Here is a 16,286-nt window from a genome sequence, read left to right on the forward strand (position 1 = left end):
AAGCACTATTTAAAATTCACTAGAAGTTACTTTAAAAGCAATCATATCTATACTGACTTCACAACTTTCTCCTCAGTGTCTATGTACCTCAGGACTCGGTATTAAGTGAAAAAGTCACAGAAACATATTGTAACAGCTATAGACGGTGTCAGATGGGTACCAGACTGTTGAGCTTATCACTTTGTCAGGGGTGTAAATGTCTAATTATTATGTTGTTTTGTATACCCGAAGCTAATAAAAAAGGAAAAAAGAAGAAGTAGAACCAAAGAAATATGATACAATAGTGATTTTTAAGACAATGAAACAATAAAGAGGATCTTGGTTTTGAGACTAATAAAATGTTACATTTCTGACAAACAAAAGAAAAAGTCTGCTTCAGTGGAATTAGGAGTGACATTTTTCTCTTTTTTAAATATTTTCTTTACTTGCCAGATTTCTTATCGTGACAATATGTTCTTTTTATCAAGATAATATCATGGTGATCACTTCTTTAGGTATATAAATGTTGAATAACTGTGATGTACACTCGAAATTGCTATAGTATTGTATGTTGGCTGTATTTTAATAAAAATCTTTTAAAAAATCACAGAAACAAATCAACACTTTCATGTTATTTGACAGACATTATTGAAAATACAATATAAGTATATACCAGATTTAGCTTCTACTTGCTAATTACTAGAATATTACCATAACATTGCTTATTTAATTGTGGGTTTCAATATGAAAGCCTTTGTCAAAAGAAAAAGATGTTTGCTTTTTAAAAAAATAAAAATAAAAAAACCAAGGGATAGAAATGTTTCATGGTTTCGTCATTGCTCATGCAGTAGCTTAATAACTAAATTTACAATTGACATTATTTCCACAATTTAATGACTACCTTCCATGGGCAAAACAGCTTAGTGACACTCATTTATACTATATGCCGGTTGGAGCTTTGAACAGGCATGGGATTGACCACTGTTGGAAGGTGGGCAGCACTCAAAAGGGTCAAATTATAGCAAAAGCCATTAATACATATAGTCCATTTCAGAATGTGATGTTCACACACAATTGCTATAATGAATTACCTTGGACAGTAAAGCTGTAAGGGTGAAAACAAATTAAGCCCAATCAAGGAAATCAACATGGGAGCTAGAATTCAAGTTAAGCGCTTAAGAAATAAGATTTGAGAGATGTGCTAGAGGAAGTGACAGGATATATCAACCACCAATATGGCAAGAAGGAAAGTTGGGAAATACGAATTATGGGGAAGACAATGGTCTCCAAGTCGCTGAATAACTTATTTTGCTTTTTTAAAGGAGTTGGGATGAAGTGATACCTTAGAGCTAACCGCTGGTATTCCTCATGATTCTGATTCTCAGGCCCTTGAGGCCCTACCTGAGCCTATGCGTGACAGGCAGGTGTGTCCATCAAGGCAAAACACTGAGTGTTTTCAGTTACTATGACAGAAATTTTATATTCCAGTGAGAACTACCCCTTTAAGCTCTTTTCTTAGGAGGCACTGCATTCACTGCACTGATTTCTATCACTCAAAACTTTGGGAATGACTTACATATTTGAATACATGTGTAGGATATCTTTACACTTTACTACATGTGTGTTTTTAGGTGACTAAGCCAGTTGTTTCATGAATGTGTATACCCACTTTGTTATGCATCATCGTATTCTCTGGACACTGTTTGTAACATTATACACCTTTGGTTTAAAAAATGGCACTGACATCAGTCATGTTCCGTAGATGAGAAGTTCACAAGTGTTCTAACGTCTCCATGAACTTCTGGCACCCATCAGAGCAGACATACTGCAGCCCCTCTAAGGCGAGGGACCGTGAGGGTTTTGACCCGAGTTGGCCATCACCATCACCATACTCTTAAAACACACCCACAGCTCACCTTTTATTTTTAATGCTTGTGTTATTTTTTTCAGGATTTTCATGTATGTAAACATTTGTTTATAAACCCTTCAAAATTATCTAGTACTACAAGTAAATAATTAGCAATGACTAATAGAGACGGTCTTGTGAATACCTTCTGATGTTGTTCTTCCTTCATCTTTTGCAATTTTCGATTTTCCTCTTCCTTTAGAGAATCTTTATAAGCCTGGCTTCTGGCCTGTAAATGCATAGGGGAAAAAAAATCATAGGAAAAGGCATCACCACACTAGTGGCATCACCACTAGTCTTCCTACCATGGGTCTGGTTTTAATAAACCCACCTCTGTGCTGAACATACAGTAAGCTCTCCATACACACTTGCCTATTGAGTGATTTATGCATATGCCGGAAGATGTCCCTTGGGAGATATATAAAAGAAGGCTAATACAAGTGCGTTTTAAAGGATAATGTAAATATTTATTTAACTTAGCTTTAAAAATATCCCCTCAGAGAGAGTCCCCATAGTGTACTCTTTCTAATGAGAAGGATTTCAAATAGAAGCACATTATGTATTTTTCAAGACTCCGACGAGCTGATCAGTGTATCAGAGACGAGCAATGGTGATGCTGACTTTAGAAGCACTAACGTGTCTACTGCTCACTAATGGTTTCCTGTCAACTAGCCTGGACACAGGTGATTGCTACCACATGATCTTAGAGACGTATTTCTTTCACGCCGTTGCCTCCTTAACCTGTCCCTAACGCTCATTTCTATTTCTGAGTGGGAAAACAAGGCCTGTTTAGAGGCATAGGAATCATCATTTCTGGTGGAATTAGGACCTCAAGGAGGAGCCTTAGGAGAGCTGGCGCACACAGGAGCACGTCTTTAGTCCAACTGAGCCACCACCTCAGGGTTCCACACGCTAGCAGTGACCGTATACTCTGGAATTTAGGAGATTTCAAGTATTCTGTCTGTTCATTTGTCATACACTTTCCCTCTCACACATTGATGTGTAGCCCGGTCTCTGCAAGGCAGAGAGGCCAGCCTGTTAAGCTAATGTGAGGAGATTCCATTTTTCTCATAACACGACCAGCAGCAGCATGGCAGCAGGCTGCCTATTTCAGGCCTAGTTCTTTGGACTAATAATTCAGAAAGCTGATGTGGGCTGCCCCTCCCCCTTTTCTCTTACTATAATTTTTCTCAAGCACTCTTAATTCATCCCTCCATTTCTGTCACTATCCAATAATAAGAAGTGTTTGCCAGAAAGGGATTGTATCATCTACAGCACTACTAATCAGAATAGTGAAGCTGCAGATGTGTTCGGAAAACCCTTATATATCCAAACCCTGCTCCATTAGACAAGCATACACATCCTACGACCTTCCTCTTATTTATATCCTACACACAATGGGACTGTGGTAGGTGGCTCTCTAATGACCCCTTCTTTTAAGAGAAGCCTAGTCTTCATCACATATATTCCACATAAAACCTAAAAGGGATGGGGGGAGGGAGCAAGGGCGCACATCTTCTATTCAAGAGATTGAAAGAAGGAATAAAATATTTAGTTAAATCAGGTATGAGGACTTGAGTGAGGAACCTAAATTCTATTTGTGCACCTTCCTTTTACATGTAACCTCTTATTCTTTCATCAGAACATGGGTCCTAGATTTTGACTCAGAAAAAAAAAAAAAAGGTTAGATGCATAAAGTGTCACTGAAAAGGCCAGAGAAACTGGGAAGTCACACGGCACCCTAACGATGAAGACTTCAAAGTTACTTGCAAATCCTACTGTGTGCTTATCCAGCTGTGGACAGAAGTTTCTGCTCAAAATAGGGGAGAAAAAACTTTTCATCATATTTTTCTTAGTTTAAACCCCAGAAATTTCCATGTCATTGTATTCACATCATTTTTTATCATTAAATCGTAATATAATATTAGTATTAAATTGTTATACAGAGGGTGCCAAAAAATGTATACAAGTGGACACTTTGGTCAACGTTGCTCAAGCAGTAGTTTGCTGTCATCAGAAGTGTCTGGACGCTGATGGGAACCACTTTGAGCACCTCTTGTAACCGCAGAAGTCAAACGTAACTTGTATTCATCTTTTTCTATCGGTATATATCGAGTGTTACAATGTTAATACTTTTCTCCTTTCTTAGAATGTGTATACATTTTTTTGGCTCTCTATCTATAGATATATAACTATCTATATCTATATATCTCTCTATATAAATATTCCCAGTTTCTGGCACAGAGCTCCTAAAATCTTCGTATTAATTTCATAAGTGACAAGAGTACGAGGAGCATCTTTTGTCCTAATGAGGTGACTCTGGGTGGCTCCAAATGGGTCTGGTAACCAGAAAGACCCAACCATGATTTGAAGTTTGGAATTTTCATTCCCATCCCACCCCATCCTCCGGAGAGGGGAGTGGGGCTGGAGATGGAGTTAATTGGTCAAGCCTTTGTGTGGAAGCCTCTATAAAAATCCCAAACATTCAGGGGTTCAGAGGACTTCCAAGTAGGTGAACATATCCATATACTGGGAGGGTGGTCGCACTCCAACTTCATGGAGACAGAAGCTCCTGCCGTTGGGACCCTCCCACAGCTTGCCTTACGTACCTCTTCATCTGACTGTTCATCATATCCTTCAATAAACTCGTAAATGTAAGTTACGTGTTACGTTGACTTCTGTAAGTCTCAGTAGCAAATTAATCAAACCCAAGGAGAGGGTCATGGACCCTCTGATTTGTCGCTAGGTTGGACAGAAATTGTGAGTAACCTGCGACCTACTACTTGAGATTGACATCTGCAGTGGCAGTCTCAGGGAACTGAGCCCTTCACCTGCGGGATCTGATTCTATCTCCAGGTTGATAGTGTCACAATTAAGTTAAACTGTAGGTCACCTAGCTGGTGTCACAGAATTGCTTGGTGTGGGAAAAGCCCCCATATAGCTGGTGTCAGAAGTATTATGAGAGTGGCGGTAGTTTAAGAGAAACGGAGACACTCAGGAGGGAAAGAACTGGGGTTTTTGTTTTTGTTTGTTTCTAACTCAATATGCTGGGAAGAAGGGGGGGGAACAGTGAGCCAGAGATAAATTAGAGGAGAAAAGTATTTTTTACAAAAAAAGCTAGAAGATAAATCCAGGAAGCCTAGGACTTGAATAATAAGAATTCCATAAAGAGAAAATGAAAGGAAATAAATCAAAGAAATAACACAAGAAAATCATCTAGAACGAGAGATGAGTTTCCAGACCGAAAAGGAATGAAAATGACCCTTACGCTAAGGTACATCACTATGAAATTGCAGGATACCAAAAACAATAAAAGATATTAAAATATTTCCAGTGGAAGCAGGAACAAGCTCTCACATAAGAACAGAAATTCAGATGGCCTTGGATTTCTCAGGAGCCAATCCTCAAGGTTAGAAGAGCAATGCCTTCAAATTCTGAACAAAAATTATGTCTAATTTGGAATATTTACCAGAAAATTGCGAGCTAAGTTTGAAGGCTGAATAAAGATAGTTTCAGACATGCAAGGACCTGGACATAAAAGTACACCTTCTCTGGAGCAGCTACTAACTAATATGCTCCACCAAACAAACAAAAAGAAAGAAGGAAAAAAGGAAGGAAGGAAGGAAGGAAGGAAAGAAGAGAGAGAGAGAGAGAGAGAGAGAGAGAGAGAGAGAGAGAGAGAGAGAGAGAGAGAGAGAGAGAGAGAGAAAGAAAGAAAGAAAGAAAGAAAGAAAGAAAGAAAGAAAGAAAGAAAGAAAGAAAGAAAGAAAGAAAGAAAGAAAGAAAGAAAATAGATGAGACCCAAACATAGGAAAGCAATAAAGGCAATTCCCCAGGTGATATAAGAGCAGTGATTCTCATCCGTGGCTGCACATTAGAATTACCTGGAGAGCTTTAAAAGTCCTGAAGCCCAGGCCACAAATATAGCAGGATCTCTGAGGGTGTGACCCAGGCATCCATGAATTTGAACGCCACCCAGGTGATTCCAATGTACAGACGATGCTGAGAATCATTCTGTGAAAGGGAAGTTCCAGAACAACAGCCATGCAGGAGGCCTGAAGAACACCCAGGTTAAGGCAGGCAGTGAGAGGGATGAAGGAAGAACATTTCTAAGAGGAAAAGAAACCTGGAATTGACAAGTTACCTGACAGGCACGAAATGGAAAACTGAGTGGGAATTTGCATCAAGAGGCACTTTGTACACAGTCGCAAAACCTGAAGGAAGTCAGTCAAATGTTCAAAGAAAAGTAAAAAAAATGCAAAAAATAAAATGAAAATTTAAAGAAAATGTGGAGCATACTAACTGGCTTGGCAGTGAGAAAATATTCACATAGTCATAATAAAGAAAAGCCTGAATAGTTATATTAGGAGAATACGGGAAAGAAATTAATAAGATCTAAAATCGATTAATCAAGAGATAGCAATATACACATTAACGAATATGTGGAGTCAAATAACAAAAGACACAGCTACGGGAGTGTGGTGGAATAAGACATCCCCTCAAGATGTCCACATCCTTGTTCCTAGAAGCTGTGAATGTTACCTTATATGGCAAAACGGACTTTGCAGAAATTAGAATTTGAGGGGGAAATGATACTGGATGACTCAGGTGGGCCCAATGTAATCCCAAGGGTGCTTATAAGAGGAAGGCCAAGTCAGAGAACTGGGAGACGGAGGTATGAGGATGAAAGCAGAGGTCAGAGTGAGGCACCCATGTGCCAAGGAGCCAAAGATGACGAGAGGAGCTGGAAGAGGCAAGGAACATATTCCCCCACTCGGCCTCTGGAAGGAACCGGCCCTGCCGACACCCTAATTTCAGCCCCTTCATACTCATTTCTGACTGGTGACTCCAGAATGGTCAGAATAAATTTGAGTTGTTTTCAGCCCCTAAGTTTGCAGTAATTTGTTACAGCAGCAATGGGAAATTTTTTTATTGAGGTATAATTGACATATAACATTATTTTAGTTTCGGGTATAAAAATAATGATTCAATAGTTGTATATATTGTAAAATGATCACCACAGTAAGTCTAGGTAACATCTGTCACCATACATAGTTATAAAACTTCTTGTGATGTGAAATTTTAAGATCTCTTAGCAACTGTCAAATATGTGATACCGTGTTACCTATAGTCATCATGCCACACATTAAATCCCCAGAACTTATTTTATAAGTGATGGGAAATTAATACAAGGAGTTTAAAGTATTGGAGTGGAAGTGGGATTGAAGGTGGGCAGGGGACATATGCCTTTAAGGGTTGACTTTTGAAAGAACATGTGACACATAGGTAACAATTAAAATAACCAAACTGATTAAGTGTATAGAGTATGGAAGTGAGGAGATAGGGCCATAAGGGCATAAGTGATGGAGAAGCAGTCTGCAAACATTAATGTGTACACACATCACCCACAAAGGCTGTTAAAATGCAGGTTCTGATTCAGGTCTGGGGTGGGGCCTGAGATTGCTCTACATTTCTCTAAGCCCCCAGGTGATGCCCATGCTGCTGGTCCCTGGACAGAGACCTGGACTTTAGGACTTTGGTCAGTTGGGGTGGGGACTGGAGGTGGGGGGTGGGCAGAGAGCAGAAAGGCCTTTGTGCTCAAGCTAAGGCATTTTCACTTTATCCTTGAAGATACAGAGGCCACGAGGCAGTGGAACAGGATGAGAGTTTAACAATTATTATTCTATGCAGCAGAGGAGGAAGCAGGGGGCAGCAAACTGGAGACTGGAAACTAGTTAGTGTGCAAGTGGGAATTCAATGATAACGACAGAGGAAGCTATGATGAGGCCGGTACTGCTGCCAGCACACACACACACACGCACACGCACACGCTCACACACACGCACACGCTCACGCACACGCACACGTGCACACACACACACACACACACACACACTGGCTGACTGTATAAATCGTAAGTGAGCACTATAAGTATCCTTTGTCTGAAGCTTTCTTGTGTGACATCTAAAGGAATTTTCTCGTAGCCTTTTTCATTGACATAATTATTCAGTATTAAATTCCTACCTGCCTGTGGCAGAGCCACATTTCAATAAGTACAAGAAAAACAATTTTCTCAGGAAAAGTGCATTATGTAGCAAAATTAAAATTGTTTCTTACAAAAGCTCAAAACCTTGCCGCTCACACGCCCCACGTGGATGCCTATCACACAGTAGTCGTGTCCTATACACTGACTGTAGTCAAGGCAAACGGCAGGTGCATTAACTTTGCAAAAGTGCGATGTACGTCTTTGATTTTCCTAAAGCATTAGAAATGGTTCTGCAAAGCATTCTCAGAGGAAGTCTAGGCATATGGATTAGACTGAATGAGAAGAGGATACCATAGGTAAAAAGTCAGTTAAATATATCGAACACTAACAAATTATTAATAGTTTGGTGTCAGAATGGTAGCAAATCTTGAATGCAGTTCATAAGGAACCATCCTGGGTCCAATCCTGCTCCACATTTTCTATAAATAACCCTGATGATTGTGTGAAGAAGGCATTCATCAATCCACAAAAAACACAGCTCTGGGAGACGTTACTAATGCTTTAGATGACAGTATTCAAATTCAGGAGGATCTTGTTAGATTGAAGAAACGAGCCAAAATCAATAGAACAAGCTCACACAGTTCTGCCACTGCTTCAAACCATGGGCGTCAGGAAGCCCTGAAACGTAAATCAAGACCCTTCTGGCAGCCAAACACCCAGCTAGTGAGGCCGTCACTCTCCTGTGCTCCTTCCCTCCCTCACGGCCACAGGGCATCTGGACAGAAGTTCAGGACTGTCCCCACTCGTGATTTAGTTCCACTACTTAGCTCCTGAACTCCGTCCTCCAGAACCCTGCAACAAGGGGACAGAGATGACAGATTCGATGTGACTTCAGGAGCCCACACTGGCAAATTTAGACTTTGGAACATCGAGGGAAAAAAAAAAAGGAAAATATTTAAGGGTTTGTAGATAAGCGTAAAATGACCTTTTGCCAAAAAGTGTCATAAAGTCTTCATGATTTTAAAATGAGGTCACTAAAGAGAAGGGGGAGGCTGGGAGAAAGTGAAGATCAGGTTTCTCCAACAACTTACCATTTACCTACCCCAATCCTGGCAACGCTGAGTCTTTGAAATGTATACCCATCTTTGCTTTCAACTGCAATCCTTTCCCAGGATTCTTACTACAATCCTTACTTACACTTACTTTGCTGTCTCCAGTTAGCCAGTCCCTGACCAAGCCCTGCCCCTTTCACCTTCTGAGCTATTCTCTGACCTGCACCCACCATCCTACTTCAAGTCTTCTAACATGGAAGCATCTTAGAGGCTTCTCTGCCTCACTATTCCTTTCATCTATCCTCTGCATGGTCACCAGTGTAATACAGCTAAGTACACATCTGACCTTGACCCCTTCCCTGTTTCACATTTTGCAGGACCTTCAGTTTGCACAGAATGAGGTCCCAGTTCTCCCATGTGCCATACAGATTTCAGCAGCCCCACGAGTTCCTGCCATGGGGGGCATTTCAATGCCCGGGCAACATTACTGGCATCTAGTGCCCAAGGGTCAGGAATGCTGACCATCCTGTAGTGTCCCGGACAGCCCACCCAGGGTGCCACTCCCTGCATGGCCCTGCCTACTTTTCCAGGCCCCGAGACCTCAGCTCGCCCAGAGTTACACTCTTGTGGACTGCAGCTACACAAAACTCTTCTTCCCTAACACAAACCATGCTGTTTCTGGACATTATACCTCGATTCTTCTTTCTGCGTCTTGATTAATTTGGCACCTGGAATGACTCTTTACTTGACTGATTCATATTTAAACTTTCAGCTTTCTAACTGCTATGTGCTCTACACTCACGAATTAGCTTTATAACGGTGGTTTTCTCCTTCCCTTAACTAAGGCCCTTCCGGGCAGAACTGTATGCACTCGGTACACCTTATGTAAACATAGACATTTGAGGGATGGCCAGATGGTTGGATGACTGGGTGGGATCAAAGGCTTTCCTGAGGCTAATGTTTGTTTAGTCCAGGTGCCCATAATGCAGGTAACAAGTACAAGCATTGTTTTAGAGCTAAGGCAACAGCTGAAGCTGAAGCTTCAGATCAGGCCATCTACCTTTATCCAATATTCTATGTTGTACAGGTCACTCTGTGCCCTTAATCTTCACTCACTAAACACCTCTTGAAAAAATGCCTGAGAGCAGCCTGCATGGCATTCCACTCACCCAAGTCGAAGAGTGTGGGTCACGGAGAGGAATTTGACAGGTACTTCTGTTTGGCCACTCTGTCTCCAGTCTGCTCAAGAACTCGGCAGTTTTCCTGGCAGGAACACAAATCGATGTTAGTGCCTTTACGGAAGTAGAAATATCATTATTTATTGGGCCTTTGGATAGTAGCTTAGGCTTGTATTGGTTGATGGCTAGAAGTGTCTTAGATAGAACAAAAGGTTAGCCTTAGTACAGTAGAAAATCAAAACCAAATGCGATCGCCAGACTGCATTCTTGAAGAACATTAGTTTGAAAAATAGAGGACTAGGTTTGTGGAATGTGAGCCTATGATTTCATTTTTCTACTTCATATACTTTGACATGGAGATAAATGCTCTCTCAGATCCCACAGTGTGGGGCCCTAATTTCCTACCTGAACTCTTAAAGCTTGACACTCGGATGTCACTGTAGAGTGAAGCACCCCACATCTCCCTCCACACTGGTTTTGCATTAGATGCTTCACCTTCTTTCTCCTGGTCATCTATGCCTTCATAGCTTGGACCACTCTCAGGATACACAGAGACACTCTCATCCAGTAACTCTCTTTAGCCACTATGGACCACGGACCCGGGTGGGATTCTGAAAGCAGAAATGGACACTCTGCCTCTAGACACACACACACCCACACACACCCTTTGTATTTGATGTAATCCTTCCATGGAAGATACGAAGTGCTGCGGTTCTAGTCTGCATTTCTGACATCTCTTTTTAGCTCTGTGATTGTGAAAAATTAGCCTAGACAGAGTTAAAAAGAAGTTCCTTGTTTTCCCCTAAATACAAATCAGCACCCCAATTTCTCCTCTCACGTATGTCAAGCATAGAACACTGGAAGTTTCCTGGCTCTTACTTCAATGACTGCCCCATTCTGCCTACCATTGATTAATTTCCATTGCTTTGTCCTTTCTCCATGTAACCTGTGGGATTTTTTTATCCCTTAATTACACTTTCACAACCAAATACCTCACTGAGGCCTATTTTACATTGCACTAGACCCTTGCAGCATGCTCCCCATCTGCTTCCTTCCTTCTGTTATCCCTCTGTTCCCCCTAATATTTTAGGCCTAATGCTAAGTAAGATCTAATTCATCAAGCCGTAGGGCATGGGCATCAAAGGAATCACAAATAGCCTGGTAAAAATAAATGATATCCAGTGGGGCGAAAATCAAAACAAGGAATTAGAAATTAAACCAAGATGCCAACATCACTTCAAATAATTACGTAAGTAGAACATGGCATTTGAACAAGGTCAGAAGCTTGAGCTGGGAAAGGAAGGAGTGAAAAGTTAAGTGATATACATAACCCTGAGAAACATAAGGCTCCAGCAGCTCAGACGAGCAGCCTTTCCATTTGTCTAGGATTGCTTATCTTGCCAAGAATAGACAAGGAGACTAATGAAGCCACAGAGTCTGGAAGCTGCCCCACTGTCTAGGGCTTTATGAAGTCATCAGTCAAAAGTGTAAAGAGAAGAGAGTTGCCAGAGGTTTGGATGAGATTTCTGAATATCCTTAGCTGAGTGCAAACCATAGGAGACAGCAGTGAAAAAGAAACGCCATGCCAAACACAGAATGAACTTCAGACCCAGCTGACTGGCAGCTCTGCATTGCATTCTGATGGTTGCTTCTTACCTGCCAATTCCAGCACAAAGCTGGTTGGGTGGTTAACCACCAGCGTGTCCCCTGCTCCAATCAGCACTGCCCCACCTGTGCCACAGGATTAAATCATAATGACAGGGCCACAGGATTGTCACAGAAATATGAAGAGCCTATGGAGAATTTGGATTACTCTCACATAATGAACTACACAAAAAGTTCCAAGTTAAAAACTAACTGGTATTTTTCTACTACTAGTACAGTGCTGCGTGGTTGAGTTTTGACTAATGGAATGTGACAGGAAGTGATGTACACCATTGCTTTCAGGACTGACGAATCATAAACTGCCCATGTTCACCTCCAGTTTTCTCCTTCTGGCTGACAGAAGAGAGACAAGCCCCAGCACAAACTAGAAATGCGTATATTGAAGATGAGAGAGCCTATACTGGTTTTGGTGCCTGGATATCTGAGTGGAGGGGGCCTCCTCTCAAACCTGTTCACCCAGATCTTAAATGAGCAAGGAAAACAATACATATAGTACTCAGGCTATTACAGATTTCTAGCACCTAGCCTAACCCAAATAATACAACAGAAAGTAATATACACAAGAGAATAATTTCTCAATTTAGGTGATCAATTCCAAAAGTACATAAGAAGAGGCCAAGAGCTGTTGAAGAAGAGTACAAAGAATTCTCAAGGATTCGCCTAGGCTTCTCAGCTTTTTCAGACCCTTAGTAGGGGGAAGGGAAGGTGAGAAAAGGGAAGAGCCTATTCTTGTCAGATCTAGGAGCTATCTAGGCCCAGAATATAAAAGTGTCCCAATACCACCAATCATATTAATCCCAATTAATAATATTAATCTTGTCTAGTTTGAGAACAGGCAGGGGTTCTGGAAGAGAAGCTGCACTGTGAGAAAGTCAAGGAAGGAAAGGGACGGGTTGGCATATTTGAAATCTGTTAATGGCGACTCATCAAAAAAAACCAACAAAACTTGACCTCTTTGAAAAGACAAAAATATAGGAAAGGCCAGAGTGAAATATGTGTCTGTTGGCTTATTTGAATAGCCTAGAATTGTAAAGGACAATTCCTATAAGGTTTTTCTTAGAAAAGAACACTAGGGATTTTAATGTTCCAGGAAGAATCAGCTAAAAAGTTAACTTAGACTTTTAGGAGCTTATGAGTTAGGTGTTTACCACTCATCACACCCCAGCTACGGGTGTTAAACATCTTTCTCTACTTGGTTACTCGTACCTGCCAACTTTGCACCATGACAGGACACATAAGAACATTTGAACAAAAATGTTATACTACAGCTTTTAAAGTGAAACAGTCATCATTAGGAAGGTTCCCTCATTGAAGAAAATACTAGTTACAGACCCTCGTACTTTCTGTCTTGCTGGGAGTTTTACTTTCTCTCACCTCCTGTTAGCTAATCTGCAAACTCACATGACTGCAGGGTGTAAACAGGTGATGTAGGAGGTGAAGCGGGCCTGGCGTGAGGGCAACAGGAGCTCAGACTCAGTGATAAATGACATCGCCACTCAGGTCAGTGTTGAAGAGACCAGAGAGAGCAGAGAGGGTTTTGACAAACTAGAGAGTGATCATCTGTGTAAAGGGGTCATCTGCTGCTCAGCTCCAGGCCATCGCTGCCCCATGGGGACACAGGCCAGCAATGCCAGATGTCCTAGTTTTCATAGGTATAACCAAAATGCTAAACACTTTCAATGTGGATAGATTGGCAAAGAATTCAAAACATTTTGAAACACTGTGAGCCAACACTGTGCTGGCCAAAAACAAACAAACAAACAAACAAAAACTTCTGCAGGTCAAATGTGGCCCCAAAGGTCACTGAGTATGACCAGCTGATTTTGTTTCTGCCTGTTCAGACTTGTGTATTTCTTAACAATACATCCTTTATATTCAGGAAAAAAGAAAAAAACAAACAAGTTTGAATTCTAGTATTGAAGTGATGGTTCAGGAACACCTGTTATGCTCGTTTACGTACATCTGCTAATAACAAGAAAGGGAAGGTATGTCATATTTCATATTTATATCAAACATTAAAGTATATTATTTCGTGTATAGTTTATAACTAGATACATTTGTGCTATGCAAGAAAATCAATGGTAAGACACTATAAGATCAAAATCCCACAACAATGTTTATAACCAAAGGGAAAATAAAAGATTAGTGTGAAAATGTATAAAGATCTAATAAATCAATTAGAAAGAGACAACCCAATAGAAAAGGGGGCAGAAGGTAGAAACATGTAATTCACAGAGAAAGAAGCCCCTTTGATAGTGATAATAAAAAAGAACAATAACAAAAATGATAGCCTAACTTACACAGTGCTTATTATGTGCCAAGCCCTGTTGTAATCACATTATATATATTACCTTCATGACAACCTCATGAGGGTACTATTCTAATCTGCAATTTATAAAAGTAACTTGCTCAAGCTTATACAGCTGTAAATGTCAAAGCCAAGGTCAGACCCAGACAGGCTGGCTCCAGAGTCCGTGCTTCTCGTCACTGCACTTTATTCGCTTCTCACGAGCAATATCCATGTGAAAAGATATTCAATCTCACTAATAACTGGTGTTGACTAGGGAAAGGCTTGGCATCCACCATCCTAGATTCCATAGAATAATAATCTCCAAGATGCCAGTAGGAAGACCTGTGTGGGGCTAGCAGCGTGAGAATTATCTGTGTTGCTTCTTAGAAATTACTGGACTCAAGACTTGGACTTTGTACTTCAGGGTATCTGGATCTGAGAATCTGTTTCTTAAAAGCACCCCTGGTGATCCTAAGAACTACTACAGTAGTACAGATGGCTATTTAACATGCATAAATATCTCTGGTCTACATTATTCTGACTTAGAATAATTCTTACTACATCATATTTGGAAACAAAACCTCAGTGTGTCTTAGGAACCTTCTGTATGAGTTCTTCCTGTATTTCACAACGCTTCACAAACCTGTACTTAGGCTTAGGTGAGCTAGTAATCCTTCTTACATTCACTCATGCATTCAGGCAGGCAACAAGTATTTCCTCAGTCTCCACTTGCTGCTTAACAATACGTGTTACAGAGTCATCTAAACAGGTATTACTTTGCCTGAGTCAGTTCATATAACTGGATGTGAACAGAAGATTTCCACACACGTATAAGCACTCACAGAGCCTATTTAAGTAACAGAATGACCAAAAAAATGTAATAGGTAGATGTACAAGTTCCACTTAGAAGATCACAAGAATGAGAGATATAAAACAAAACATGAATGTGAGGTAGTAATATCGGGAGACCTGAATTTTGTACTTGAGATAGTAATCAAATTAGCCCATGAACTTTAAACAACTCTTTCCCCTCGTTTAACTGGTCTTTAATGCTTTAGTTTTTAATTATAAAAGTAATACATGAATAAAATTGTGAGTCAGAAAATAGAAAAGTGCGAAGAATAAAAAGGAAAAGTCCTGCTTAACATTCCTCTCAATCTTACTCCTTTCCCCAGAGGAGAATACCATAAGCTATCAGGTATGTATTCTTCCACATTGTCATCTATTAATTGACAAATATCTATTTAGAATGATGAACAGTGGTTTACTTTGGATTGGGGGCAGAGATAATTAAGGTGAGGCAGAGACTGCCAACTATTCTCTAAAATGTGTTTCTCAAGTTGCTGGACATAGCTAGACTACATTTCCCAGACTCCCTTGCAATTAGATGTGGCCATAGATCTGATTTCCGGCTACCAGAATGTAAGCAAAAGTACGGGCCAAGCTTGAAGTGACACACGTCAATTAACTTCCCACATGATTCTTAATGCTCTTTCCTCTTTCTGTCTGATGATAGCACCTGGAGTGAACTTGAAAGTTACTTGCTAAAGATGGAAGAGCCACATTTTGAGTTGTTGAATGGCTGGAGAGGAGAGATAGCCTGCTGGCTCAAACATTATTCTTGGACCATCCCACAGAAAGATATAAACTTCTTGCTCTTTAAGTTACTTAAAATAAGATGTCCACTTTTTCTTTTAACCATAGCCTTTCCCACCCTAATAGACATTTTTCTTTTCATAAGTGGAATATTATAATATTTTGTTCTGCAAAATTGCTTTTCTCATTTAACAATACCCTTGAGACTTTTCCATATTACTATATACCATGTTTCCCCGAAAATAAGACCTAGCTGAACCATCAGCTCTAATGCGTCTTTTGGAGCAAAAATATAACTTATTTTACTATAAGACTGGGTCTTATATTAATTTTTGCTCCAAAAGACGCATTAGAGCTGATGGTCTGGCTAGGTCTTATTTTCAGGGAAGCACGGTAGCTATCTTGTTCCTTTGGCAGCTGGATAGTATTGTATAATATAGATAAAAACAATACATTTAACCACTCCTATTGATGGATAGTTATATTGTTTTCAGTGAATGTCTTGGCATACATCTTTATGTACATGTATGAATAATTTTCTAGGATACATAACTACAATATAGCTATTTCTAGTATATGTACTTATAAATGTATATATATGTTTAAACTATGCTGGATAGTGCCAAGCTGCTCT

General features: G+C 40.3%; 1 protein-coding gene across 7 annotated transcripts in view; it reads right to left on the reverse strand.

Moving 5' to 3' along the window:
- The window catches only part of EPSTI1 (epithelial stromal interaction 1), a 73,440-nt gene that overhangs the window by 20,594 nt on the left and 36,560 nt on the right, over positions 1-16,286 (reverse strand). For 4 of the 7 annotated variants that reach the window (XM_081046024.1, XM_081046023.1, XM_081046020.1 and 1 more), the window contains 2 exons: positions 10,093-10,186; positions 2,031-2,114 (listed from right to left, as the gene is read on the reverse strand). In XM_081046024.1, coding sequence (XP_080902150.1) covers positions 2,031-2,114; positions 10,093-10,186 — 178 coding nt within the window. The remainder of the gene's footprint in view (positions 1-2,030; positions 2,115-10,092; positions 10,187-16,286) is intronic. The other 3 variants (XM_081046025.1, XM_081046022.1, XM_081046019.1) reach the window with 1 other exon arrangement.

Source organism: Rhinolophus hipposideros, assembly GCF_964194185.1.
Source record: "Rhinolophus hipposideros genome assembly, chromosome: 4".
In the NCBI taxonomy this organism is placed as follows: Eukaryota; Metazoa; Chordata; class Mammalia; order Chiroptera; family Rhinolophidae; genus Rhinolophus; species Rhinolophus hipposideros.